This window comes from Carcharodon carcharias, chromosome 26, assembly GCF_017639515.1.
Source record: "Carcharodon carcharias isolate sCarCar2 chromosome 26, sCarCar2.pri, whole genome shotgun sequence".
Taxonomy (NCBI): Eukaryota; Metazoa; Chordata; class Chondrichthyes; order Lamniformes; family Lamnidae; genus Carcharodon; species Carcharodon carcharias.
In genome coordinates this window covers 20,979,351-21,005,663 of record NC_054492.1, presented here as the reverse complement: position 1 = coordinate 21,005,663, position 26,313 = coordinate 20,979,351, and the positions used below count along the sequence as shown (strand labels likewise).

At 44.0% G+C, this 26,313-nt stretch overlaps 1 protein-coding gene across 1 annotated transcript in view; it reads left to right on the top strand.

The window, feature by feature from the left end:
- Window positions 1-26,313, top strand: part of LOC121270038 (aminopeptidase N-like) — a 94,269-nt gene that overhangs the window by 28,146 nt on the left and 39,810 nt on the right. Inside the window, exons 6-11 of the mRNA XM_041175351.1 lie at window positions 6,259-6,372; window positions 9,960-10,103; window positions 10,199-10,264; window positions 10,365-10,430; window positions 22,429-22,601; window positions 23,283-23,359. Coding sequence (XP_041031285.1) covers window positions 6,259-6,372; window positions 9,960-10,103; window positions 10,199-10,264; window positions 10,365-10,430; window positions 22,429-22,601; window positions 23,283-23,359 — 640 coding nt within the window. The remainder of the gene's footprint in view (window positions 1-6,258; window positions 6,373-9,959; window positions 10,104-10,198; window positions 10,265-10,364; window positions 10,431-22,428; window positions 22,602-23,282; window positions 23,360-26,313) is intronic.

Genomic DNA, 26,313 nt, shown 5'->3' with positions numbered 1-26,313 from the left:
GCAGACACTGCCGATGCTGGAGATCTAAAATAAAAACAGTGTGTGCTGGAAAATTCAGCTGCTCTGGCAGCAGCTGTAGAGAGTGAAACAGAGTTAAGGTTTTGAGTTCATATGATTCTTCTTCAGAATCTGAGTTTCAAAGATGAGTCTTACAGACTCGAAATGTTAACTCTGTTTCTCTCTCCATTGACATTGCCAGAGCAGCTGAGATTTCAGAGATTTTACAGCACTTTCTGTTTTTATGACTAAAGTGCAGGACCTGTATGGTGTGTTTTTTTATTGTATACTATGTTGTCTTTCTTTTCTATTTTGTGATGTATTTTATTTTATAAGTTACTTGAACTAGGAATTCACAGTGCTGAACATGTATGGTACAGAAGTTCAACGTATATGTTGATTTTTCCAGGGTAGACATGTCTGAAAGGACCTAACTCCAGCTTTAACATTGACTCCTATGGGGAACCATGATTCACTTAAAGTTGCTTCACTTAAAGTAGCCATTTTCAGGAACGCAGTCACAAGTTTAAGTGAGGACTTACTGTACTGAGGGAGCGCTGCACTGTCAGAGGGTCAGTGGTGAGGGAGTGTCACACTTTTGAAGGGTCAGTAATGAAGGAGTCCTGCACTGTTGGTGGTGGTGGGTGGTGGGGGGTGGGGGGGAGGTGGTGGGTGGTGGTTAGACATTATAGCAGAGCACTTAGAAGAATTCAAGGCAATCAGGCAGAATCAGAGTTTTGTGAAAGGGAAACCATGTTTAACCATTTACTGCAGTCCTTTGAAAAAGCAATATGTGCTGTGGATAAAAGGGAACCAGTGGATGTGTTGTACTTAGATTTTTCAGAAGGCATTTGATAAGGGCCATATCAAAGATTATTGCAAAAATTAAAAGGTCATGATGTAGACTGTAACATATTGGCATGCATAGAAGGTTGGCTGGCTAACAGGAAGCAGAGAGTTGGCATAAATGGGATTTTCTGGTTGGCAAGATGTAATGAGGGTGTGTGACAGGGATCAGTGCTGGGATCTCAACTATTTACAATTTATATAAATGACTTGGATGAAGGGGCCAAAAGTTTGGGTGCTAAATTTGCTGATGACACAAAACTAGATAGGATAGTAATATGTGAAGAGGACATAAGGAGGTTACAAAGGGACATGGATGGCAAATAGTCATTTTGTAGTACAGAACTTGAGTGTTGCTGATAAAAGACATTTTGTCAAAGTTTTTTGTCTTGCACTCATCAGGACAATCACAAGAATACCAATGTCAGGGGACACAATAACTTTACAAAACACAGTGTCCAACTTTAGATGTGATTCTGCGATTGGACAACATTTGCTAAATAATCATCAGTATGCTAAAAGTTATGCTGACAAACAATTTAAGACTGTCATTCAGGCTTGCAGTGTGACACATTTGTGTGTACTCTAGGCTACATATGTTAATACACAGGGCCCTGTTCTTTACGGATAGAAAGAACATATAGACATTGCACCTGTTTCACCTAAACAAAGTAAGTGACAACCATTCGTTGGGTCATTCCTCCATGCAATACCTTGACCAATCAGAGTCAAGCTGGTTTAAACTTCAAACAATGCTTGACAGTTAACTGTTGATTACCACTAACTGGCATTCTTCATGGCATTGCCTCTACCAATCAGAGTCCACTTGCCAAACAATCAGCACTCTCTTCTCATACAGTAAAAAGTTGTTGTTCCCCTAGACATTGGTATTCTTGCAATTGTCCTGATGAGTACAAAATGAAAAGCTTTGACAAAATGTCTTTTTTCAGCAAGACAAGGATTAAGTGAGTTTTCAAAGATCTGGAAAATGGAGTATAATGTGGGAAAGTGTGAAATTGTCCATTTTGGCAGGAAGAATAAAAAGGAAGTTTATTATCTAAATGGTGAGAGATTGCAGGCTCTGAGATGCAGAGGGATCTGGATGTCTTAGTTCATGAATCACAAAAGGTTAGTAAGCAGATACAGCAGGTAATTAGGAAAGCTAATAGAACGTGATCATTTATTGTGAGGGGAATTGAATACACAATTAGGGAGGTTATATTTCAGTTATATAGGCCACTGGTGAGATCACACCTGGAGTACTGTATACAGTATTGATCTCATTATTTAAAGGAGGATGTAAATGCATTGGAAGCAGTTCAGAGGAGGTTTACCAGACTAATACCTGGAATAGGCAGGTTTTCTAATGAGGAAAGGTTGAACAGACTAGGCTTGTATCCACTGGAGTTTAGAAGAGTAAGAGGCGACTTGACTGAAACATGTAAGATCCTGAGGGGTCTTGACAGGGTGGATGTGAACAGAATGTTTCATCTTGTAAGAGAATCTAGAACTAGGGGTTCATTGTTTAAAAATAAGGGGTCGCTCATTTAAGACGGAGATGAGGAGAAATCTTTTCTCTGAGGATTGAGAGTCTTTGGGACTTTCTTCCTGAAAAGGTGATTGAGGCAGAGTCTTTGAATATTTTTAGGGCAGAGCTAGATAGATTCTTGATAAGCAAGGGAGTGAAAGGTTATTGGGGGTAGGTGGGAATGTGGGGTTGAGGTTACATTCAGATCAGCCATGAACTTATACAATGTTGGAGCAGTCTCGAGGGGCTGAGTGGCCTCACAGAATCACAGAATCACACAGTGCCAAAGAGGCCCTTCAGCCCATCGAGTCTGCACCGACACGTGAGAAACATCTGACCTATCTACCTAATCCCATTTACCAGCACTTGGCCCATAGCCTTGAATGTTATGACGTGCCAAGTGCTCATCCAGGTACTTTTTAAAGGATGTGAGGCAACCCGCCTCCACCACCCTCCCAGGCAGGGCATTCCAGACCATCACCACCCGCTGTGTAAAAAGGTTTTTCCTCACATCCCCCCCTAAACCTCCTGCCCCTCACTTTGAACTAATGTCCCCTCGTGACTGACCCTTCAACTAAGGGGAACAGCTGCTCCCTATCCACCCTGTCCATGCCCCTCATAATCTTTTACACCTCGATCAGGTCGCCCCGCAGTCTTCTCTGCTCCAGCAAAAACAACCCAAGTCTATCCAACCTCTCTTCATAACTTAAATGTTTCATCCCAGGCAACATCCTGGTGAATCTCCTCTGCACCCTTTCCAGTGTAATCACATCCTTCCTATAATGTGGTGACCAGAACAACACACGGTACTCCAGCTGTGGCCTCACCAAGGTTCTATGCAACTCCAACATGATCTCCCTACTTTTGTAATCTATGCCTTGATTGATAAAGGCAAGTGTCCCATATGCCTTTTTCACCATCCCACTAACATGCCCCTCTGCCTTCAGAGATCTATGGACACACATGCCAAGGTCCCTTTGTTCCTCAGAACTTCCTAGTGTCATGCTGTTCATTGAATATTTCCTTGTCAAATTACACCTTCCAAAGTGTATCACCTCACACTTTTCAAGGTTAAATTCCATCTGCTACTTATCTGCCCATTTGACCATCCCGTCTATATCTTCCTGTAGCCCAAGACACTCAGCTTAACTGTTAACCATGTGGCCAATCTTTGTGTCATCCGCAAACTTACTAATCCTACCCCCCACATAGTCACCTATGTCGTTTAGATAAATGACGAATAATAGGGGATCCAGCACAGATCCCTGTGGTACATCACTGGACACTGGCTTCCAGTCACTAAATCATCCTCTGCCATCACCTTCTGTCTCCTACAACTAAGCCAATTTTGAATCCATCTTATCAAATTAACCAGTATCCCATGTGCATTTGACTTCTTTATAAGCCTCCCATGTGGGACCTTGTCAAAGGCCTACTCCTGCTCCTAATTTTTATGTTCGTATGTCAGTCCTGAGGGAATGCTGCACTATCAGAGACGCAGTGCTGAGGGAGTGCCGCACTGTCAGAAGGTCAACACTTAGGGAGCACTGCACTGTTGGAGGGTCGGTATTGAGGGAGTGCTGCACTGTCGGAGTTTCAGTACTGAGGGAGTGCTGCACTGTCGGAGGATCAGTACTGAGGGAAGGCTGAAATGTTGTAGGGTCAGTCCTGAGGGAGTGCCGTACTGTTGGAGCGTCAGTACTGAGGGAGTGCCGCATTGTCAGAGCCTCAGTGCTGAAGGAGTGACGCACTGTTGGAGTGTCAGAACTGAGGGAGCGCTGTTGTGTTGGAGTGTCAGTACTGGGGGAGTGCTGCACTGCTGGAGGGTTATTCCTGAGGGAGCGCTGCACTGTTAGAGGATCAGTTACTGAGCAAGTGCTGCACTGTTGGAGGGTCAGTACTGAGGAAGCGCTGCACTGTCAGAGGGTCAGTACTGAGTGAGTGCCGCACTGTTGGAGGGTGAGTACTAAGGGAGTGCTGCACTGTCAGAGGGTCAGTACTGAGGGAATGCTGCACTATTGGAGAGCTAGTACTGAAGGACTGCCGCACTGTCGGAGAGTCATTATGGAGGAAGTGCTGCACTGTCAGAGGATCAGTACTGAGGGTGTGCCGCACTGTTGGAGAGTCAGCACTGAAGGACTGCCGCACCGTTGGAGGGTCAGTATTGAGGGAGTGCCGCACTGTTGGAGGGTCAGTACTGAGGGAGTGCTGCACCATCGGAGGGTCAGTACTGAGGGAGTGCCGCACTATCGGAGGGTCAGTACTGAGGGAGTGCCGCACTATCGGAGGGTCAGTACTGAGGGAGTGCTGCACTGTCAGAGGGTCAGTACTGAGGGAGTGCTGCACTGTTGGAGGGTCAGTACTGAGGGAGTGCTGCACTGTTGGAGGGTCAGTACTAAAGGAGTGCTGCACTGTTGGAGGGTCAGTACTGAGGGAGTCCTGCACTGTTGGAGGGTCAGTACTGAGGGAGTGCCGCACTGTTGGAATCCCATCTTTCACTTGAACTGGAGATCTGTCTTTCTTCTTGGGTGGATGTAAAATATCTCATGGTTTCATTTAAAGAGAAACAAGGAAATTCTCCTGATCCATGGACCAGATTAATTGATGTATTGATGAGATAGAGGAAGAGAATAACTTGGATCGATAATGATAGGAAAGCTTAAGGCCTGGATCCTGTCAGGATGTTTGCCCAATAGCTGGAGAACTGCTAGTGAAACCCTGTGTGATATTTTGGGGAGGCCAGTTGAAAGTGACAATTGTTGAGCCTTCCCTGCAGCTGAGTTCCCCGGCAGTTCCCCAGTTGAGTCCTGCCCAACGAGAGCTGCCAGTCAGAGGCTGGTAGCTTGTCAATGCCACCAGCAGGAGATGTGGGAGGTGGTGGCAATGCCCTCAGCTGAGGTCAGGACTATTGTGGAGCCCAGGCCAAAGGCGAATGAAGGCAGGGTGGGGGTTGTGGGGGTGTCAGAGGTGTTGGAGGCAAAGGCACGTGGATGGCTCTTAGTGCCCTTCCTTCCCTAGCTGGGTCACTTGATCGGGCACAGAGGGCCACTGGCACACCCAACAGTTTTGCCTCGGAGGGTAATGGGTATCAAGTGGTTGGTAAACAAGCCTAATTGACACTGCACTGCCACCAAGTGGGCATCCTGCGACAGCCCCTTCCATCTTAATCCTACCACTAGGAATCTTGATGTGCAACTTCTCCCATGATTAAAGTTGGTCTGGTCATCATATTTCCAGCTGTGATCCACGGCATTAATTTCATTGTGATTTTAATCATTTCTACACACTGAAGCTTGGGTGCGTCTATAATGAGCAGGTGACTCATTGGTGGATGGCCCATGAATCCAAATCCCACTTTAGCAAGTTGAAAACATAAGCACTAAATCTGATATTCCTGGAGTGTCATCAGAACAAATAAAGTCTCTTTGGTTTACTAGTGTTGACACCAGTTCTAACAGAACTACATACAGTTTACTAGCAGCTCATATTGGAATTTATTCTCTCTGAGCTGTACAGGAAAACCAGTTTGAATTTAAATAACACCAGCAACATGGAGCCACACTGCAAGATACTTACATTGGTGCAACAAGACAAAACTAATGCTGACCTAATGAGGAGGTGGGGCCAAAAGATTGTTCAAAGATGTACGGTATAGGAGAAAATAAAATTGATATATGCTTCTGCACTGACATTCTGGTATAGAATACTTGTTTGAAACAACAGTTTTTCTTACAGAATGAAACTGATACATTCCTGAAGTAACAGGCTGTTGTATAATGGGACAGAGAATCACCCTATTGAAATAACTCTGTTAGAGAATGAAGTATTACAGCAGTTTGCATGAGAATTGATAGTTTCTAATGTTAAACTGTGTTTCTTTGTTTCAGTGGTTTGGAAACCTGGTAACAATAAAATGGTGGAATGACCTGTGGCTGAATGAAGGATTTGCCTCTTATGTCGAATACCTGGGCGCAGATAAGGTTGAGCAAGGCTGGAATGTGGTAAGATGATCAGTCAGAGTTGTAAAGGAAGGCCTGGTTTAATAAGTTGTTTAGAAGAAAGAAGATAAAATAACATCAACAAGAAAGCATTCTCCTGATTTAGCTGTTTTATTGAGACCTGGGACTGATATGTTGCAAACTTATCAGTCAATATATAAATTATTTCCTTCTTCTATTGTAACTACTGATGTGACTCATGCTAATTATTTGCTAACATTACAGTCAATAACTGAAATTCAAGATTGATAAGTAGGAGTTGTTGCCATATAGATATCCAATAATTAGTTCACACTCTCATGTCAAATTCCTTTCACTGTTACTTTGTAATGTTAACTTGTGCATTAATTCTTATCCCTGATACTGTTCTAAAATGTTTGTCATACAGTACTGCATTCCTGTCTTCACTCTCAGTGACTGAGTCTCTAGAATAATTCCTACCATGAAATTTTTAAACATGAATGAGCCGATGAGTTTGAAGGGGTTGAGTGGTCATGCAGCTTATAGATTGCCTTCAGTGCTGGAGCGTGAACTTGGAGCTATCTGCACTGAGAAGCTGAATGGCCCAGATTTTGCTGCAAAAAGTAATGGTGAGTCTTAAAGCACTCATCATTACTTGTGTACAAATTGGAGAGCAACGTCTGTTGAACAAAAACAACTTATAGTCACTTGATAGTGCAGAACTTGAGTATTGTTGCAAAAAGGAGACTTGCTGTCTAAGATTTTCATCTTGCAGTCAGCCAGACAGATACAAGAATGCCAAATTTCAAAGGGAACAACAATGGTTGAGAATATGGTACGGATAAGTTGGCAAGTTATTGGTTGAGGTGTTGCCATGGCAAATGAACAGGGAATTTTGTCCCCAATGCTTTAGTTTGATCAAAGCCTTCTTCAAAAGCATTGGGGATAATAGTTTCCTGGTGCATTTGCCATGGCAACACCTCAACCAATCAGCACCCTTTTCTCAACCAATATAAATTGGTTATATTTCAACTCTTTCTTGGATTCGAACTCAAGTTCTGTCGAAGGGTCATGAGGACTCGAAACGTCAACTCTTTTCTTCTCCGCCGATGCTGCCAGACCTGCTGAGTTTTTCCAGGTAATTCTGTTTTTGTTTTTAAAATAAATTGTTGCTCCCTTTGAAATTTGGTATTCTTGCATCTGTCCTGATGAGTGCAAGATGAAAAGCTTCAATGGCATGGCTCTTTTTCAGTAAAAACACTTTTATTTATTTAATGCCTTTCATGTAATAAAACATCCTAAGATGCTTTACAGGAACATTATAAAACAAAATTTAACACTGAGCCACATAAGATATTATATCAGATGACCAAAATCTTGGTCAGGTAGGTAGGTTTTAAAGAGTGTCTTAATGGAGAAAAGCAAGGTAGAGAGATGGAGAGCTGTAGGGAAGGAATTCCAGAGCTTGGCACCTAGGGACATGTGGATAAATGTGAAAATCAGGAAGCTGCTGTCCCAGATTCAGATGTTTGGAAACTGGATCAGTATGTGGCTTCCCATGGAAACACACTGACCAATGTGACATTCCTATACTGGTATTATAGGTTTGGAATAAACTTGGCACAGGATTGGACTAATTTACTCCAGTCTAAGTATCCTTTTGATGGTGTGGCAAGTTCTCTGGCTCTAAAAATCAACAAGTGTCAAGTCTGATTCCTTCATCTTTTAATTATTGTTAAAGATTTTGAGAAAATTTTAAAATCTTTTTTGTTTAAAAAAATGTTTCTTTATTCTCTTTCCCTGCATCTAATATTTCTTTCCCATCCTTCATTTTGTTTTCCGTACTTGTTTCGACTCTGTGCACCACATTAATGATTGGTTAAGGAGATAGAGTTGTCTATGCTGTTGTTTGCATTGCTCCCAGGCAATCTGTAGAGCTTAACAAAAACAGAATTACCTGGAAAAACTCAGCAGGTCTGGCAGCATCGGCGGAGAAGAAAAGAGTTGACGTTTTGAGTCCTCATGACCCTTCGACAGAACTTCAGCTTGCTGTGCTGTTTGGATGTCCCTCTGACAGCAATTTGTAAATCCCTACAGAAAGCTTATGGGCAAGGACAATATACCAGGGTCACTGCTCACAGCAACTTCTGGCCTAGGGTCCTGAGCCTGAGAAGACACAATGTAGTTCTCAGTGAATGTGAACCAGTGGCTTAAAGCTGTTCCTGTTTTATTGGTGTAACTCAGAGAAATCCATTGGATGCCTGGTAGAAAATAAAATATTCCCAGCGCTGTGGCTCTGAAGATGGTGTAAAGGGGCAAGGTTGGTAGTGATTGTGAGTGATGCAGTTGTTCAAATGTTTCAGGTAGTGACTTTTAATTCTGTTAATTTAACGGTGACATTAGGTGATTAAAATAATTAAAAACAATTTCTATTTATATGGCATCTTTAATGCAATGAGACATTACAAGGCCCTTCACTGGAGCATTATAAAACCAAATATCTCATTGAGCCACATAAGGAGATATTAGGACAGGTGACCAAATGCTTGCTCCAAGAGGTAGGTTTTAAGGAATGTCTTAAAAGAGGAACGTGAGATAGAGAAGTGAGGGGAGAATATTCCAGCACTTGGGGCTTAGGCAACTTGAGGCATAGCCATCAGTGATGGGACAATTAGAATTGGGGATGCACAAGAGGCGAGAATTAAAGGATATCTCCAATGTTTAGGGAGCTGGAGGAGATTACAGGGATGGGGAGGGGGCAAGGCTATGCAGGGATTTGAAAACAAGGATGAGAAGGTTAAAATTGAGACTTTACTTGACCAGGAGCCGATGTAGGTCAGTGAGCACAGGGTGAAAAGAGAACAGGACTTGGTGTGAGTTAGGACATGGGTAGCAAAGTTTCAAATGACCTCAAGTTTACAAAAGTGGAATGTGCGAGACCAATCAGAAATGTATTGGACTAATCAAGTCTCGAGGCAACAATGATGAGAGCTTCAGCAACAGCTCAGCTGAGACTGGGCTGAAGTTGGATGATGTCACAGAGGTGGAACTAGGCGGTCCTCGTGATGGCGAGAATATGATGTTGGAAGCTCATCTCGGGATCAAATGTAACACTGATATCATGATCAGAATGGCTTAATCTCAGCCTATTGCCAGGGAGAGGGATGGAGTCTGTGGCCAGAGAATGAGAGAGATACTTAATACTGACAAAGTACACCCTGACAATATCCTTGTTCACAGTGTAGCACTGTAGCCTGTGGCTCTAAGCAAGTTTTACTACAGGATCAACCTTTTCAGTTTTGGGACACATTTTGCCATTATATGGAGGGCATTCCGTGTCCCTACACTGATCTCTCTCACAGGACCAATACAAATAGGCATTCAAAATATGAAATATTTTAAAGAAATAAAGCTTTTCTATTCTTCTCATTTGAAATATAATACATTTTCCTGAGTCAGAATGCAATTTACTAATCCTTTAAAATCATCATTTGAAACAAGTTTGTTACATAAATAATGTTTAAGTTCCTCTAAAGTGATCCCCAGGAATCCTCTTTTCCACTGTACCAAGGTGAGAGATACATCTGTTTTCTTATTAATTGGCTTACAATCGTTTTCCCTTTCCACAGAAAGATCTGATTGTCCTGAAAGATGTTTACAAAGTGTTTGCTATCGACGCTTTAACTTCATCTCATCCTCTTTCTTCCGATGAAATTGAGATTAACACACCTGCAGAAATCAATGAGCTTTTTGATGCAATTTCCTACAGCAAGGCAAGTGCCCAGTTAAATCTATCTTGCAGAATGTGGTGGTGTGTGTAACTTGGGCATTGTCATTCTAACCAATTTTTGAATGGTTTTCCTTGCAGGGAGCATCTATTCTTCGCATGCTTTCTAATTTTCTCACTGAACGTGTATTTGTCAAAGGGCTCAATGTAAGTCTGAATGTTGAATTTCATTTGATTCTGTCAGTTAATCAGAGATATTTCAGTTGCTGAAGTTTCCATAATTTCTTGGCTTTTTATTTCTTTTTAGGCCTATCTTCAGAAATTTTCATATGGGAATACAGTATATACAGATCTCTTTGGATGTCTACAGGAGGTGTGTATCTTAAGAAATTTAAATAAATGATTAAAACAGTGATATTTAATAATAGGTTTGACAACCCTGGGCCCATTTTCAAGAAACTTTTTGCACCCTCTCTAATGCCTTCACATCCATTCTAAAGTGTGGTGTCCAAAATTGGACACAATACACCAGTTGAGACTGAACCAGTGTTTTCTAGATAAAATATTTAAAAATTCAAATCTTCCCCCTTCTAGTTTTAATGGAGGTGGGATGAATGAGGAGTTAGGGGATGAGCAATCTGTTATGAGGAGACAGGTAAGTGAGTAAAAAGTCATTAGAACAAACATTTTATTCTTAAAAACCACAGGACTTTTAGGAAACCTGCCCATAGCTCTCACCTGCTCTGAACACAAGGAGTGGAATTTGTCCCAGGTTTGCACTAAGTGCAGTAGCGAGTGGGAAAAACAATGTTTTACTCACCACCCACAATGGCGGCTTTTCATGCCATATCGTCCCAAACCTACCCGCTGGTAAAGCATTCCCAGAAACACCGTTTCCATGGTGGGCAGGCTCTCATTCACCCACCATGCCATCATCTTGCAGCTTCATCGCGCTGGCCGCCATATTTAAATTGCAGCTGCACGCACACCTCTCAGCGCTTCCAGACCACAACTGCTACAAAGAGGACAAGGCCCTGAAAGGCAAAAAGACTGCAACCCCCAGGTTCAATGATGCGTCCCTCAAGCGCATTTTAGATGCAGTGGAGATTCGCAAACAGAGTGCAGCTGACTAACTGATTGAAGACTTGGAGTTTGATGAGAGGGGAGCTTTAAGTGTTAATTTTGCTCTTAAATTTTGCTCTTAAAATCTGTTCTCATCTGTAATTATTAGTAACTGGAAAGTAGTGTGTCAGCAGGCTACATTTTTTCTTTCTTGCTGTTTAGACAAGGTAAACTCTCTCTCAGCTGTAGGAGCTGAGTAGTTAATTAGCTAACTGGTTGGATCTGGTTACTGTAGCCCCAGTTCAGTTTACTATAAATTCAAGGTTCTTTAGTGCAGCTTTGGAAAAGGAGTACAGTCAACAGAGTGAATACTTGGAGTTTGGTGAAGGGGGAAGAAGGAGGAGAAGGAGGTGTTTGTTTCTGCTTTTTTCCTATCTTACCCCATAGAAATTGGTTCTTGCTCAACTACAGGGAGAGGAGCTAGCTGTTTGGTGAGTATCTGGTAAGTGGGTTCTATTCTATTCTAAGTTCTATTCTATCCCTAAGGTTTAAAATAATACACAAATTGGTGGTAAAGCTAATAAAATATATAAGAAAGCAACATAAATAAGTGATTAATATAATTAAGTAATTATTTAAAACATGTTAAAGATGCAGCATGTGAGAGCTCCTGGACAACATTGTGACCCAGGGCAAACACGTCTGCAGTAAGTGTTTGTGGCTTGACGAGCTTTGGCTCTGAGTCATTGAGCTGGAGGCTGAGCTGCAGACAGTGCAACACATCAGGGAGAGGGAAAGTTACCTGGATGTTTTATACCAGGAGGCAGTCACACCACTTAAGATAGGGTCTTCTGATTTGGTCAGTGGCCAGGAACAGGAAGGTGTGACTGTGAGTGAGGTAGGTAAGGGGACCCAGAAGACAGGAGTGCAGGAACGTGAGCCTCTGCAATTGTCCAATAGGTTTGAGGGTTCTCTCAGCTTGTTTGGATGAGAGTGGGAGCTGCAGGGTGGAGGAGCTGATTGACCATGGCACTGCGGTACAGGAAGCCATTCAAGTAGGGGGAGCACAAAGTGGTAGAAGGGGACAGTACAGTGAGAGGGATTGACGCTGTTCTCTGTAGCAAAGAGCAAGAACCTAGAAGGCATATGTTGCCTGCCTGGTGCCAGTGTTCAGGACATCTGCTCAGGGCTGGATAGGAACTTGCAGTGGGAGGGGGAGGATCCATTGGTCATGGTGTATGTAGGTACTAATGATATAGACAGAATGACGATGGAGGCTCTGCATAGTCAGTATGATGAGCTAGGCACCAAATTAAGAAGCATAACCTCAAAGGTAATCATTTCTGGATCATTACCTGAGCCACTTGCAAGTTGGCATAGGACAAATAAGATTAGAGAGATGAACGTGTGGCTCAAAGGCTGGTGTGGGAGAAGTGGATTCCAGTTTGTGGGGCACTGGCACCAGTATTGGGGAAAGTGGGATCTGTACTGTTGGGACGGTCTACACCTGAACCATGCTAGGGCTGGTGTCCTCACGAGCCACATAACTAGGGAAGTAGAGAGGGTTTTAAACTGAATAGTGAGGGCAAGGGATCAAATTTGGGATGGTGTGGTAAACCAAAGAGTAGAGACAAGGCAAGAGAGACAGGTATTAATATGGGAAATGATAAACAGACCGTGACATGAAGGGACACAGTACAAAGCTAAGAGTAACTCAGCAGATAAAGCTAGACACCACAAAAATAATAAAAGGACAAAACTAAAGGCTCTGTATCTAAATGCACATAGCATTCAAAACAGAACAGATGAACTGATATTGTATTTATTTATTCCTATTTATGCTTTGATAGCCATTACAGAGACTTGGCTACAGTGTGACATAGAATGGGACCTGAATATTGAAGGGTACATGACATTTAGGAAGGACAGGAAGTTAGGAAAAGGTGGAGGGGTGGCTCTGTTAATTAGTGATGGTATTAGCACATTAGATAGGGATGACCTAATTTCAGTAAACAAGGATGTACAAGCAGTTTGGGTTGAGATGAGAAATGATAAAGACAAGAAGTCACTTGTGGGAGTGGTGTACAAACCCCATAATTATAAATATATGGCAGGACAGAGTGTAAAAGAAGAGATAATGTGAGCTTGTCAAAAAGTTACAGTAATGATCATGGGTGATTTTAACCTATGTATAGACTAGAAAAATCAGATGGATAAAGGTAGCGTAGATGAGGAGCTCATAGAATGCTTTTGGTATAGTTTCTTAGAACATTGCATTCTGGAACCAACCATAGAACAGATCTGGTACTAGATCTGGTATTGAGCAACGAGATAGGATTAATTGATAACCTCCTAGTGAAGGGACCCCTACTTAGCAGTGATCACAATATGATTGAATTTTACATTTGCTTTGAGAGATAAATGAATGTATCCAAGACTGGTATTTTAAACTTAAATAAGGGCAATTATGAGGGCATGAAAGCAGAGCCAGCTAAAGTGAACTGGCAAATGAGGTTAAGGTCAATAGAGGTTCAGTGGCAAACATTTAAAGGGGATATTTCAGAATACAAAGAATATATACATTCCACAGAGAAAAATTCCAAGGGGAGGATTCACCATCTGTGGTTAACTAAAAAAAGTTAAAGACGGTATCAAACTTAAAGAAATAGCATATAATTACACAAAGACGAGTTCCAGGTCAGAAGATTGGGAAAAGTATAAAGAACAGCAAACAATGACAAGAAGATTAATAAGGAGGGAAAAATTAGAGTATGAGAGAAAGCTAGCTAGTAATATAAAGATGAATATTGAGTTTCTATAGATATTTGTATAAGAAAGGAATTAACCAAGTGAGCGTTGGTCCTGTAGAACGTGCATGTGGGGAATTGATAATGGAAAGTAAGGAGACGGAGGATGAATTAAACAAGTATTTTGTTTTGGCCTTCACTATAGAGGACACAAGTAACATCCCAGAAATAGCTGTAAATGAGAAAATGGAAGGGAGGGACAAAAATTACAATTACCAATGACGTGGTATTGAGCAAATTGTTGGGGCTGTGGACTGACAAATCCCCAAGTCCAGGTGGACTTCACCCTAAGGTCTTGAAAAAAGTGGCTAGTGAGATAGTTGATGTGTTGGTTTTAATTTTCCAAGATTCCTGATATTCGGGGAAGGTTCATTAGATTGGAAAATAGCAAATGTTAACTCCTTTATTCAAAAAGGGAGGGGGATAGAAAGCAGGAAACTACAGGCCAGTTAACTTAGCAACTGTCATAAGGAAAATGTTAGAAGCTGTTATTGAAGACATTATAACAGGGCATTTAGAAACATTCAAGGCAATCAGGCAGAGTCAACATGGTTTTGTAAAAGGAAATCATTTTTAACCAATTAATTGGAGTTCTTTGAAGGAGTCACATGTGTTGTAGATAAAGGAGAACCGGTGGATGTACTGCACTTAGATTTCCAGAAGGCAGTTGATAAAGTGCCACATCAAAGGTGATTGCAGAAAATAAAAGCTCATGGTGTAGGGGTAAAATCTTGGCATTGATGGAAGATTGGCTGGCTAACAGGAAGCAGAGAGTTGGCATAAATGGGTCTTTCTGGCTGGCAGGATGTAACGAGTGGTGTGCCACAGGGATCAGTGCTGGGGCCTCAACTTTTTACAATTTACATAAATGACTTGGATGAAGGGACTGAAGGAATGGTTGCTAAATTTGCTGATGACACAAAGATAGGTAGGAAAGTAAATTGTGAAGAGGACGTAAGGAGTCTACAAAGTGACATAGATAGGGTAAGTGAGTGGGCAAAGAGCTGGCAAATGGATTATAATGTGGGCAATTGTGAAATTGTCCATTTTGGTGGGAAGAATAACAAAGAAGCTTGTTATCTAAATGGTGAGAGATTGCAGAGCTTGAGATGTAGAGGGATGTGGGTGTCTTGGTGCATGAATCACAAAAGGTTAGTATGCAGGTACAGCAGGTAATTGGGAAAGCTAATAGAATGTTATCACTTATTGTGAGTGGAATTGATTACAAAAGTAGGGAGGTTATACTTCGGTTGTACAGGGCATTGGTGAGACCACATCTGGAGTATTGTGTACAGTACTGGTCTCCTTATTGAAAGAAAGATGTAAATGCATTGGAAGCAGTTCAGAGAAGGTTTACTAGACTATGGAATGAGCAGGTTGTCTATTGAGGAAATGTTGGACAGACTAGGCTTGTATCCACTGGAATTTAGAAGAGTAAGAGTGGACTTAATTGCAATCTTTAAGATCCTGAGGGGTCTTGACAAGGTGATGTGAAGAGGATGTTTCCACTTGTGACGGAATCTAGAACTATGAGTCACTGTTTAAAAAAGGCATCACGCATTTCAGGCAGAGATGAAGAGAATTTTTTTCTGAGTCTTTGTAACTCTCTTCCACAAAAGGCAGTGGAAGCAGAATCTTTGAATTTTTTTTAACACCGAGCTAGATAGATTCTTGATAGGGAGTGGGGGGGTGGGGGGGGAGGGGTGAGTGGGTGGGGTGGTGGTGGTGGTGGTGGCAGGAATGTGGAGTGGAGGTTACATTCAGATCAGCCATGATCTTATTGACTGGTGAAGAGGACCTGAGGGGCCAAGTGGCTTACTCTTGATCCTAATTCGTATGTTCCTATGTTTGCCGTGATGTCCTCTACTCCCACTCTGGCTGCAGGGTGGGCAACAACATCACCAATCCGGCTTGGGAGGTGGTGGCAGTGGTGGTCAGCACCAATGCCCTGCAAAAGAGGACAGTCACCCAGTGCCACAGGAGGATGAATGATCTCCTCCGTTCCACCAGGGTAAGTCACTCTTCTCATCACTCTCAACCCACACACTCTCAAACTCATCACAATTCCACAGGGATCCCACTCACTGCCAGTTCAAGGGACATCACCATTCACTCTCTCACACACACACTGTCATTGTCCTCATCCTGTCTGTGGGACCACTCACCACCTATATATGCCAGGCATACTTATCATGTGGCCTGGCAGGCATCCTGTTTACACTCTCTCCATCTGTATTCATGCAGGACAAGCTGGCACACAACAAGAGGGAGATGTCAGAGACCAGTGGAGGAATGTCTGAAATTGAATTCCTCATGGACTTTGAAAACAGCCATCCAGCTGGCCGGCGATGACCGGGACCGATCCTGTGCTGACGGTGAGGTTGGTGCTGCTCTATCAAGTGAAGGTCCAGCAGTGCAACATCCATCAGATAACCATGCTGTGAGTGATGTGTCCTGTTTCACAGGCCTTTGCCCTGCACTAATTACCTCCCCGTGCTTTCACAGGCACATCTGGGAAACAGCCGATGGAGTCCACAACCCAGAGCCTCCAATCAAGCCCTGAAGAAACCTTTGAAGAGGAATCTGAAGGCATCCTCCCTAAAGTCATATCAGTGCTCACCCACACCCTCCACCAGTGCAGAGACACACACCTCGATGGGACCTAGCTTTAGAGTAGCCTTGGGATCACAATCTAGTGAGCACATCACACTTTCCGATCCATAGTAGGTGGAGGCAGGGATTTCCCAGGTCCCTGGCACTCAGGACTACTGGAGGCCATAAATTTGCTGATTCCGAGTCAGATGATGACCTTCTGGACTCTGTTACACCTCAGTTGCTGGACCTTCAAAGACAAGCTTGAGAACATCAGGAAGGGATGTCCACTGTACTCCTCAGTTTGCAAGGCATGATGGAAGAGTCTGTCCGCCTTCAGTCTGAGGTGATATCACTGGCATTGCCAATGCACTGAGATCAGAACTAGCAGGATGGCAGCTACCATGGAGACCTTGGTCCAGAACATCGCTCCTGCACTGCTGCACGTGCTCAACTCCATCACTGACATCATGGTTGACCTAAAACAGTGTGTATGTGAGAGGGCTATGGGGCATCTTCTCCAGCTACCCCTTCTCCTCAAGGAGTCAGCCTGGGGCCCTGGGGCACCCATAGGGAGGAGGATCAGCAGTTGTACCTCCAGGCCCACCCATCCAGGTGACTCCATAAGTGTCCAGCTCATCCGAATCCCCTCTTGTTGTGACCTCAGCAGCTCTAGCTCCACAGGCCAAGGAGGGCGTCACTGCTGAAAGCAGGCCGGGGCCCTCCAGGTCTTGGCCCTCCAGAGGATGCCTGCCAAGGTCATCACAGACAGGGCGTAGCAGTCAGCAGGCTGCCTCCACCTCTGCTGTGGATGCCCCGGGAACACCAAGATGTAGCGGCAGGATCAGGAAGGTTAAGAAAATGTAACTCTTTTGAGTACAAACCCATTTTCCATCTGTTTCAGATGAAGTTACATTGTTTCATAGTTTGCCATTGTGAGATTTGAACTCTTGATAATCTTTTAAATGAAAACCAAATCAACAAAATTGGGATAAATCAGGCACAGCCCCTAATTCAGGTCAGCTGTAAAACCAAGAACAAAGTTTAAAGGAAACTTACAAACTTTAAATCAAAATGTGATTAAAGGGGTCAACAAAACACCCCAGTCCCCGCGGTGCCCACCGAGCACGGAAGGCCTCGAGAGTGCCAGCAGACACCGCGTGCTCCTTCTCCAGGGACATCCGGCAGCGAACGTAGCCGCGGAAGAGGGACAAACAATCGGGCGGGACTCCCCCGTCGATCGCCCGCTGCCTGGACCTGTTAATGGCCAACTTGGCCAGGCCCAGGAGCAGGTTCACGAGGAGGTCCTCCTCCTTCCCGACCCCCTTCCGCACCGGGTGCCCGTAGATCAGGAGCGTGGGGCTGAAGTGCAAACAAAACATCAATAAAAAGTTTTTCAAATAACTAAAAAGGGAGTGCAGCCTACAACACCCTATGTATACATGGTCCACGGACTCCACAAGACCGCAAAAAGGGCATGTGTCCTGAGAGTCCGTGAACCTATGCATCCTCTTATTATAAGGGACTGCTGCATGCAACACCCTCCAACCCAGGTCCCCGATAGAAAGGGGGAGGACACCTCCGTAGAGGGCCTCCCATCGGGGGCCTCCACCGCCGGACGGCAACAAGGCACGCCAGGGCGTGTCCGGGCGATGGACAAGGGCGAGAAAATGGAAGGTGTGCAGCAGCAGTCCGTACAAAAAGCCCCTCTTTGTGCCAAAGGCACGGAGGGCATAGTACAAACACATTTCCATCTGTTCCAAATCAGATGAAGTTTCATTGTTTGCCATTGTGAGATTTGAACTCTTGATCTTGGGGTTATAAACCCAGTACCATAACCACTTGGCTATTTAGGCCAAGCCTTTAACACAGCCAGAATCACATTTTACAGCACCAGCATTGTTTCATAGTTTGCCATTGTGAGATTTGAACTTTTGATCTTGGGGTTACAAACCCAGTACCATAACCACTTGGCTATTTAGGCCAAGCCGTTAAGAAGGTGTAGCTGCACAGCCTGGGCACAGGTGTTAATCACTTGTACATAATGTTCACTATTGTAAATAAACTCCCAACAAATAAACTCCCTTTGTATGGCTCCTTGTTCTGATGAGCAGTGTTCATGTCACTCAGATGTGAAACCTTTCTGTACAAGATGAAGGCAGGTCTCTCAGTCCAGGGCCTCTTCCCTGTGCTCTGTGCAGCCTTCAGACCAAAGTGATGGACCAGCTTCACACTCACTGGACACATTACTGATGCCTGTACCTCGATGGTGCTTGTCATTGCTGCCAGAATGTCATGGGCAGGCGTCACTGAGTTCTGTCATTCTCTCTGTGTGGATCTCAGCACCTTTAAAGTGGGGCTGGCCCCCATTCCTTCAGCATCTGTGACCAGTGATGCCGTGCTCCTGAAGGGGTCAGGTGCTGAAGGTGGACAAAGGATTAGGTGCTTTTAAAGTTTCATGGTTGCGTCTCCATGATATGACCCTGATCACAGAGCACAAGCTAGCTGCCCTCGACCAGACAGGAGTCAGACATTCTCAGAGGCTACGTGAAGATCTATGGAGTGTCCTCACTGCATGTTATCATCTTCCTCCACAAATCTAGCAGCTATGAGGGCCTCCCGGGCATGCCTGCCTTGTCTAGCCAGTGCGAGGACCTCATCATCATCAGCATCGAGGACCTCCTCACCCTCATTACCATCGATATCCTACTCATCGGAGCAGATGTGCAGCAGCTCCATCTCCTCAGCCAGCTCCTCTCTCTGTTGCAGTGCCAGGTTGTGAAGGGTGCAGCAGGCAAAGATGATGTGTGACACCCTCTGTGGACTGTATTGCAGGGCTCCACCGGATCAGCCCAGGCACCGGAACCTCATCTTCAGCATCCTGGTGGTCTGCTCCACCAAGTTGCGAGCTGCAGCATGAGCCTCATTATAGTGTCACTGTGCTGCAGCCTGAGGCTGCTGCATGGGTGTCATCAGCCACGGCCTCTGCGGGTAGCCCTTGTCCCTGAGGAGACATCCCTGCGGCTTCTGTGGATCCTGAAAGACATCAGGGATCCATGACCGACTGAGAATGTAGGAGTCGTGCTTGGAACTCCCTGGAAACTGTGCACAGACCTTCAGGATGCATTTGTGGTGGTCGCAGACCAACTGCACATTCAGAGAATGGAATCCCTTGTGGTTGACATAGTTGACCGCTTGTGGCGCTCAGATCTCCATCGCAACATGAGTGCAGTCGATGGCATCCTGCACCTGTGGGGAAACCTGAGATCTGGGCAAATCCAATCGTTCTTGCATCCTGGCTCTCCTGGTCCTTGTGTGCCCTTGTGAAGATGGCATCCATGACCTCATGGATGCAATTGTGGGTGGAGGCTTATGAGATCTGTTACGATCCCAGCTGAGATTACCATTGGACAAGCCTGATCCCTGGGTGCAACCCAGCTTGATAGATCCTAACTTTTATTTGTTTGTTTAGATATGTGGAGAGCAGCTACTGAACAGAGTCACAGGAGTCAGCTGATTAATAATTTTTTTATTCTTTTCATAAAAGTTAAACAAGAAAAGATGAACTATATTACAATGCTCCTTCACCCACAACTCTACTTTTACAGATATATACAGATTTGTAAGGATAACACAAGCTACAACAGCTAATTTTTACTCTCATGTTCACAGTACATAGCGCATGTAAACCTATGGCATCCTGTGGTCAGACACACCACACTCTGAAACCAAGTGACAGATGCCACCTTAACCAGATGCTATAATCTCTCTTCAACTGCCCCCAGAAGCTTGTCACACCATGAGCTAACCAGTCTCACTGAACTCTGTCTTTCACATGAGGGTTTCCAACAAGACCTTACCTTGGAATCTTCTCCCAAACTGACGCTTTCTCTCAGAACCCTTCTGCAAGGGTTCACCTCCAGGGTTTCAAACTCTCCTCCTGATGTTGCTCTTCCCTGGGTCACCACATGCATTCAAGCTGTCTTCCACGCACTCTCTCTCACCAAAGAGTTACAGACCTTCAGCCATCTCTTAGGACCTTCTTGCTTCTTGCAAGCTGTTCTCACTTTAAACCTACTTTCTGCAGCTTGAAGCTTTAAACTTGAAACTTGGAGGCTTTTTCTCTGCCCCTCATTCTTAATGTCACTTAACAGGACCTTTTCCAGGCTCCTGTTCTTCCTTTAATTAGAAGGTCTTCTTGCAACTTTCTCTTGTTCCACTCCCCTGGATTTTTGGGGTCTTTTCTTTAGCTTGGGACTGGCTCTGTCCCCTTTCCAGGTTGTTTCTGTTTGGCAGCTATCTTCCAAACCAGCTGAACTCCAACAGCTTCCAAATCAAAACTGCTGTTTCTCTCCTTGTGTGTGATATGCCTCTCAGGTCCTTTGTTGCTAGGCAACAGCCCAATTTTTCTATCCTTGTTGTTTACCTTTTCTTTAGGAATTGTAAAACTTATTAGAAATGCAGGTACCCTTTTAAAGTGAAACTAAAACTCAGTTTGACCTTAACACACAAATAAAACTTAAAATTAAAGCTAAAACTCATTCCTGACATCCACAAATACAATTATAACTTACTTAAACTGTATCTATTTCCCCACATCCTCCCTTTGGAGGAAAGAAAGCTTCACAACATTGCAAGGGGCTGTGAGCGCCTCCACCAGTGACTGTTCCACAGCCAGCTTTAGCAAGGAGATTGTACAACGTACCCAGTCGTCCAACTGTTCTGCAGTCCTCTAAAACACTCATTAGTTTGGAGTCTGTGCCTGAGGGGTGAAAAGTTCTGGGGCGCTTTGATGCCTCTGCGTTGCTTGAGTTGGCAGATAAGCTAGAGACCCAACTCCAATCATATCAGTGTGGCTGCGTCTGAACTGTCTCAGCTGCAGAGGAATGGTCACTTTTTATAAAAGGTTTCACTAATGCATGGCCACTTCCCTGCCCCCACCTCCACCATCCCCCACCCCGCACATGCTTGTGCATTACCTTCAACCGCAGGGCAGCTCTTGCACCACCGCCCCCCCACAACCCCCCCATTATGCGCCTCAACCTTGAAGTCCAATAAACGTCCCTTGCGAGTGCTCCGCAACATTACTGTGCATTTGCCTCCGACTTCCCCTTAAAGTGCAGCCTGCCAAAATGCACACCTTTTATATGCTGTTGTGAAACACATTTGCATGCAGTTACACTGATGTGGGCGGATGATCCAGCTGTGTGGGATGAGTCTGGTGGGTTAGCCTTATAATGATATGCTGATGTATTACAACGAGGTCCCCGACGTCCGATAGCATCAAACGTGGCCCGCTATCGATGGGCTGAGTGGACAAGCACAAATTGGTTTCACAACATTGTGAAAGTGAGTTTTTGCCTTCTCGCCATATTGCCTGCTCACATCACCGAACACGTTAGCAGGCACGGAAAATTCCACTGAAGGTTTCGCAAATCTGTTTTAGCGATGTTGATTGAGGGATAAGTATTGGCCAGGGCACTGGGGACAACTCCTCTGCTCTTCTTCAAAATAATGCCAAGGGATCTTTTATGATCACCTGAGAGAGTAGCTGGGGCCTCAGTTTAACATCTCCTCTAAATGACAGCACCTCTGACACTGCAGCGTTCCCTCGGTACTGACCCTCCAACAGTGCGGCACTCCCTCAGTACTGACCCTCTGACAGTGAGGCACTCCTTGAGCACTGAACCTCCAACAGCGCGGCGCTCCCTCAGTACTGACCCTCTGACAGTGAGGCGCTCCTTGAGCACTGACCCTCCGACAGTGCGGAGCTCCCTCACTGCTGCACTGAGGTATCAGCTTTGAGTTTTGTGTTCAAGTCCTGCAATGTGATGTGAATCTTCTGATTGAGAGGCGAAGGTGCTGCCCATTGACTGACAGACAATACTGATCATTAATTTTCTTTATCAGGCTGTGAATGAGTCTAACTTAAAATTACCTGGAACAATTAACGAAATTATGAGTCGATGGACGCGACAGATGGGTTTTCCAGTCGTTACTATAGATACCAAAAGTGGACATGTCTCTCAAAAACACTTCCTTCTGGATCCAAATTCAACTGTGACTCGTCCTTCAAAGTATAAGTAAGTCTGTTTAGTAAATTGATGGCCAGTTAAGGCTATATTGTAATATTTTGATACCATATAATTATTTAATATAATATTGTGAAAGTCTTTTTATATGAAGATTATAAATGGTGGTGAACAAACTGTTAGCAATTTTCTAGTAGACACTTTCCGAATGTTAAATTCACTGTTAGATGGTGTTGAAAATTCTGGGATTTTATATATTTAAGGAGTAACACAAGAACTTCTATTTATATAGATTTGACCCACCTCCAAACCCATTAGTTCCACTGAATTACTGTGAAGTGTGTGAACTTTGCTGTTATTTTAAGAAATGCAACAGTCATATTGCACACAGTAAGATTTCAAATGGAGCAATGAAACAAATTAACAGCTCCTTTGTTCCTATGTTGGTGACTCCAGTTCTTTTTGAAATAAAACCATTGGATAAATGCATCGCCTGACCAGAGAAGGTGTCAGTTTAACAAATCATCTGAAGGAAGCCAGAGGCAGTGCTGCATTCTCTCATGCATCACCTCATGCTGTACTTTGTCCACTCAATCGTCCTTTCCCTCGTGCAGACACTCCCAGGTGTACGGCTTGTGCCCCAATCAAAGATAAGAAAGAGTTGTCTTAAGAACAGAAAGCTATCCCACATCGATGATCTGAACAGTTCTTTTCATTCTTTGTGTGTTTCAGTTATACATGGATTGTGCCAATTACATGGATGAAAAGAAATTCAGCACCGCAAACGGATTGGCTTTTGAATTCCCAAGGTATGAATTCTGAATTTTAATACTTATCACCCTGAGAGATAAATAACAGTGTGAGAAAATTGCAAAGACTTTAAGCCCTTTGGATTTTGGAATCAGGGCAATTGCAACTTGGCAATGCTGGAAAATCTCTAACAGCCATATTCCTGCCTAACTTAGGTTTCTGCAAACTCTACCCTCCTTTGCCACCACCTCTTCCTGAGCCCTACTGGACCCCTGTCCATGTCAGGGTCCCTGTCCATGTCACAGATACCAGTTTTCATCCAATTCAATACACTCCATGTGATACCAAGTGTTACCATGTGATATTGTAACACTTGATCTCATATGGTATCATTCCATACCATGTGATCCAATGATGGAGGCACAGGATACTCCAAAGGCTACGGACCCTGACAATATTCTGGCAATAGTACTGAAGGCATGTGCTCCAGGACTTGCTGCACCCTGAACCAAGCTGTTCCAGTACAGCTACACTTCTGGCATCTACCCGGCAATGTGGAAAATAGCCCAGACTTGTCCTGTCCACAAAAAACAAGACAAATCTAATCCGACTGATTACAGCCCCATCAGTCTACTTTCAATCATCAGTAAATTGATGGAAAGTGGTGTCAACAGTGCTATCAAGTAGCACTTACTCAGTGATGAACTGCTCACTGATGCTCAGTTTGGGTTCCGCCAGGGTCACTCAGCTCCTGACCTCGTTACAGCCTTGGTTCAAACATGGACAAAGGAGCTGAACTCCCAAGGTGAGAGTTACTGCACTTGACATCAAAGTCAAAAAATAAAGTTGAGGAACTAGTGTATGAGTGAAAGCTTGAAATATAAAAACAGACAGTAAACTTTAGTATTAAAAAGGAAAAGAGGAAAAGAGGAAATGAGTGTTGGTGCTCTGGAGAGTGACTCTGAGGAACTGATAATGGAAAACAAGGAAATGTCTGTTGTGTCTGTCTTCACTGTAGAAGACTTAATATTTGGGCATGGACTGCTTCAGAATCCGAGGAGTGGTGAATGATGCTGAACATTGCAGAATCATCAGCAAACATCCCCACATCTGACCTTATGATGGAGGGAAGGTCATTGACGAAGCAGCTGAAGATGGTTGGGCCGAGGACACTACCCTGAGGAACTCCTGCAGGGATGTCCTGAGATGACTGATCTCCAACAACCACAACCATCTTCCTTTGTCCTAGGCATGACTCCAGCCAGTGGAAAGTTTACCCTCTGATTCCCATTGTCTTCAAGTTTCCCAAGGCTCTTTGATGCCACACTCAGTTAAATGCTGCCTTTATGTCAAGGGCAGTAACTCTCACATCCCCTCTTGAGTTCAGCATCTTTTGCCCATGTTTGGACCAAGGCTGTAATGAGGTCAGGAGTAGAGTGGCCCTGGCTGAACCCAAACTGAGCAGTCCATGTCAAAATGCAGCAAGACCTGAACAATGCCCATATTTGGGCTGAAAAGTGGCAAGTAACATTCGCTCAACACAAGTGCCAGGCAATGACCATCTCCAACAAGAGAGAATCTAAACCTTGCCTCTTGACATTCAATGACATTACCATCACTGAATTCTTCCACTATCAACATCCTGGGGGTTACCATTGACCCAAAACTGAACTGGACTAGCTATATAAATACTGTGGCTACAAGAGCAGGTCAGAGGCTTGGAACTCTGTGGCAAGTAACTCACCTCCTGACTCTCCAAAGCCTGTCCACCTTCTACAAGGTACAAGTCAGGAGTGCGAAGGAATACTCCCCACTTGCCTGGATGAGTGCAGCTTTCACAACACTTAAGAAACTTGACACCATCCAGGACAAAGCAGCCCACTTGACTGGCACCTCATCCATAAACATTCACTCCCTCCACCACCGACGCACAGTAGCAGCAGTGTGTACCATCTACAAGATGCACTGTAGGAATTCACCAAGGCTCCTTTGAGAGTACCTTCCAATCCCATGACCGCCAATATCTAGAGGGATGAGAACAGCAGATAAATGGGGGAACCACACCTGGAAGTTCCCCTCGAAGCCACTCACCATCCTGACTTGGAAAGATATCGCCATTCCTTCACTGTCACTTGATCAAAATCCTGGAACCCCCTTCCTAACAGCACTGTGGGTGTACCTACATTACATGGACTGCAGCAGTTCAAGAAGGCAGTTCACCACCACCTTCTCAAGGGCAATTAGGAATGGGCAATAAATTCTAGCCCTGCCCAGCCAGCAATGCCCATGTTCCATGAATGAATAAAAAGAAAAAAAATGTTATCCTGTACACCAGGTGCTATTATTTTGTGTAGCCACCTTTGATGAGGTGTCTTATCAAATGTCTTCCAGAAATCCAAGTAAACCATATCTACAGGTTCCTCTTTATTGACATTGCTTGTTACTTCCTCAAACAACTCTAATAATTAGTTAAAAATGATCTTCCTTTCACAAAGCAATGTTGACTCTGCCTGATCCCACTGTGATTTTCTCAGTATCCTGTTATAACCTCCTTAATAATAGATTCTAGCACTTAAACTAAGACAGATGTTAAGCTAACTGGCTTGTGGTTTCCTGCTTTCTGTCTCCCTCCTTTCTTGAATAAAACTTTTATATTTGCCTTTTTCCAATCTATTGGGACCCTTCCATAATATGATATATAGAATCTCACATTCAGTTTATAGGTGAGAAGTGTGAGTCAAAGGCTGGTGCTTTAAACATAAATGAAAGTATTATAAGGTTATGAAAGCTAGAAGAGTTATGAAAGAGTAGGTTAATGTCAACTGGGAAATTAGATTAAAAGGTAGGACAATAGAGATGCAGTGGCAGACTTTTAAGGAGATATTTCTAAGGAGTTTTGGAAGATTATAACCAATGCATCCACTATCTCTGCAGCCACTTCTTTTAAGATACTAGAATGCAGGTTATCTGGTCCTGGGGACTTTTCAGCCTTTAGGTCTAATAATTTTCCCAG